This window comes from Procambarus clarkii, chromosome 4 (assembly GCF_040958095.1).
Source record: "Procambarus clarkii isolate CNS0578487 chromosome 4, FALCON_Pclarkii_2.0, whole genome shotgun sequence".
Lineage (NCBI taxonomy): Eukaryota > Metazoa > Arthropoda > Malacostraca > Decapoda > Cambaridae > Procambarus > Procambarus clarkii.
Window position 1 is genome coordinate 7,093,227 of NC_091153.1, and position 1,453 is coordinate 7,094,679.

Sequence of the window (1,453 nt, forward strand, 5' to 3'; positions counted from 1 at the left end):
TGTTTACGGAAGAGACTGACCCATGCCCACGGATTATCTTTTTGTATTATTCTGAATATTTTTCCTTTAAAGTGTATATTTGTATTAAGTATGTCAGTAATTACTGTTTATTTTCAGCTTTGTATACACGCATTTCCTCTGCTGGGCTGTGTTAATGATTCAGTGGTTAGAGTATGAGATAATGGATTTTATGATAATTAATTGTTCCACATATGTTTTTGCATGTTGTACTTGCTATGCTGCATATATTGTATGCAACATGTAACACCTGCGTTGCATATGTTGTTAGTTGCATTTTTCTTGCATATGAATACAATGTATATTTCACGAGTTTTCTTTTAGCTTTATTGCAAGAGTTTTCTTGCATGGTTTTGATGGAGGATATTGCTTGTTGAATGTATTGTTGCATGTGATGTTGAGTGTTCTGTTGTAGCTTTATTTTACAAAGGAATCCCATACCCCCCATGACTGGCCAATATTCCCGTGGTGTAGCTCGCACCCATGAAGTAGCCCACACCCGTGGAGTAGCCCACACCCATGGAGTAGTCCACACCCATGGAGTAGTCCACACCCATGGAGTAGCCCACACCCGTGGAGTAGCCCACACCCATGGAGTAGTCCACACCCATGGAGTAGTCCACACCCATGGAGTAGTCCACACCCATGGAGTAGCCCACACCCGTGGAGTAGTCCACACCCGTGGAGTAGCCCACACCCATGGAGTAGTCCACACCCATGGAGTAGTCCACACCCATGGAGTAGTCCACACCCATGGAGTAGCCCACACCCATGGAGTTGTCCACACCCATGGAGTAGTCCACACCCATGGAGTAGCCCACACCCATGGAGTAGTCCACACCCATGGAGTAGTCCACACCCATGGAGTAGCCCACACCCATGGAGTAGTCCACACCCATGGAGTAGTCCACACTCATGAAGTAGCCCACACCCATGAAGAACCCTCCCTCCCCCCCAGAACACCACCAATCAGAGTAATCATTACCATCATTGCCATAAAGAGGACCCAGCACTTTGTGGCTGACGAAGCAATTAGCAGAATACGAAGTTAATCCGCAAGAAATCCCTGACCGCATGAAGACCAGATGTGCCGAGTAATAACTGCGGGACTCAGAGGTTAACAAGGTCGTTTGCTTCACTAGTTCAATGTACGAATTGGTATTAAACTATTTTGAGGTAATTAACTGCACCTCGTAATGTGAGGAGAGTGTGAGAGAAGAATTTGAGGTTAGAGTTGGTAAGGAAACTGTTTTTAAAGAGATTTGATTATGCTGAGAGAGAGAGAGTTATCCGGGGGAAAGCGCCAAGCCATTATGACTATATAGCACATGGGAAGGGGTCAGGATAAGGATTTGGAATGAGAACGGGGGAAAAGGAATGGTGTCCAATCACTTGGACGGTCGGGGATTGAACGCCGACCTTGCATGAAGCGAGA

The 1,453-nt window shown here is 45.8% G+C and overlaps 1 protein-coding gene across 1 annotated transcript; it reads right to left on the minus strand.

Moving 5' to 3' along the window:
* Nucleotides 1-440: 440 nt before the first annotated feature.
* On the minus strand, nucleotides 441-1,094 carry LOC123752781 (uncharacterized). The gene has a single exon (XM_045734804.2). It carries the CDS (start codon nucleotides 1,092-1,094, stop codon nucleotides 441-443), a length of 654 nt encoding a protein of 217 aa, XP_045590760.2.
* Nucleotides 1,095-1,453: the final 359 nt, after the last annotated feature.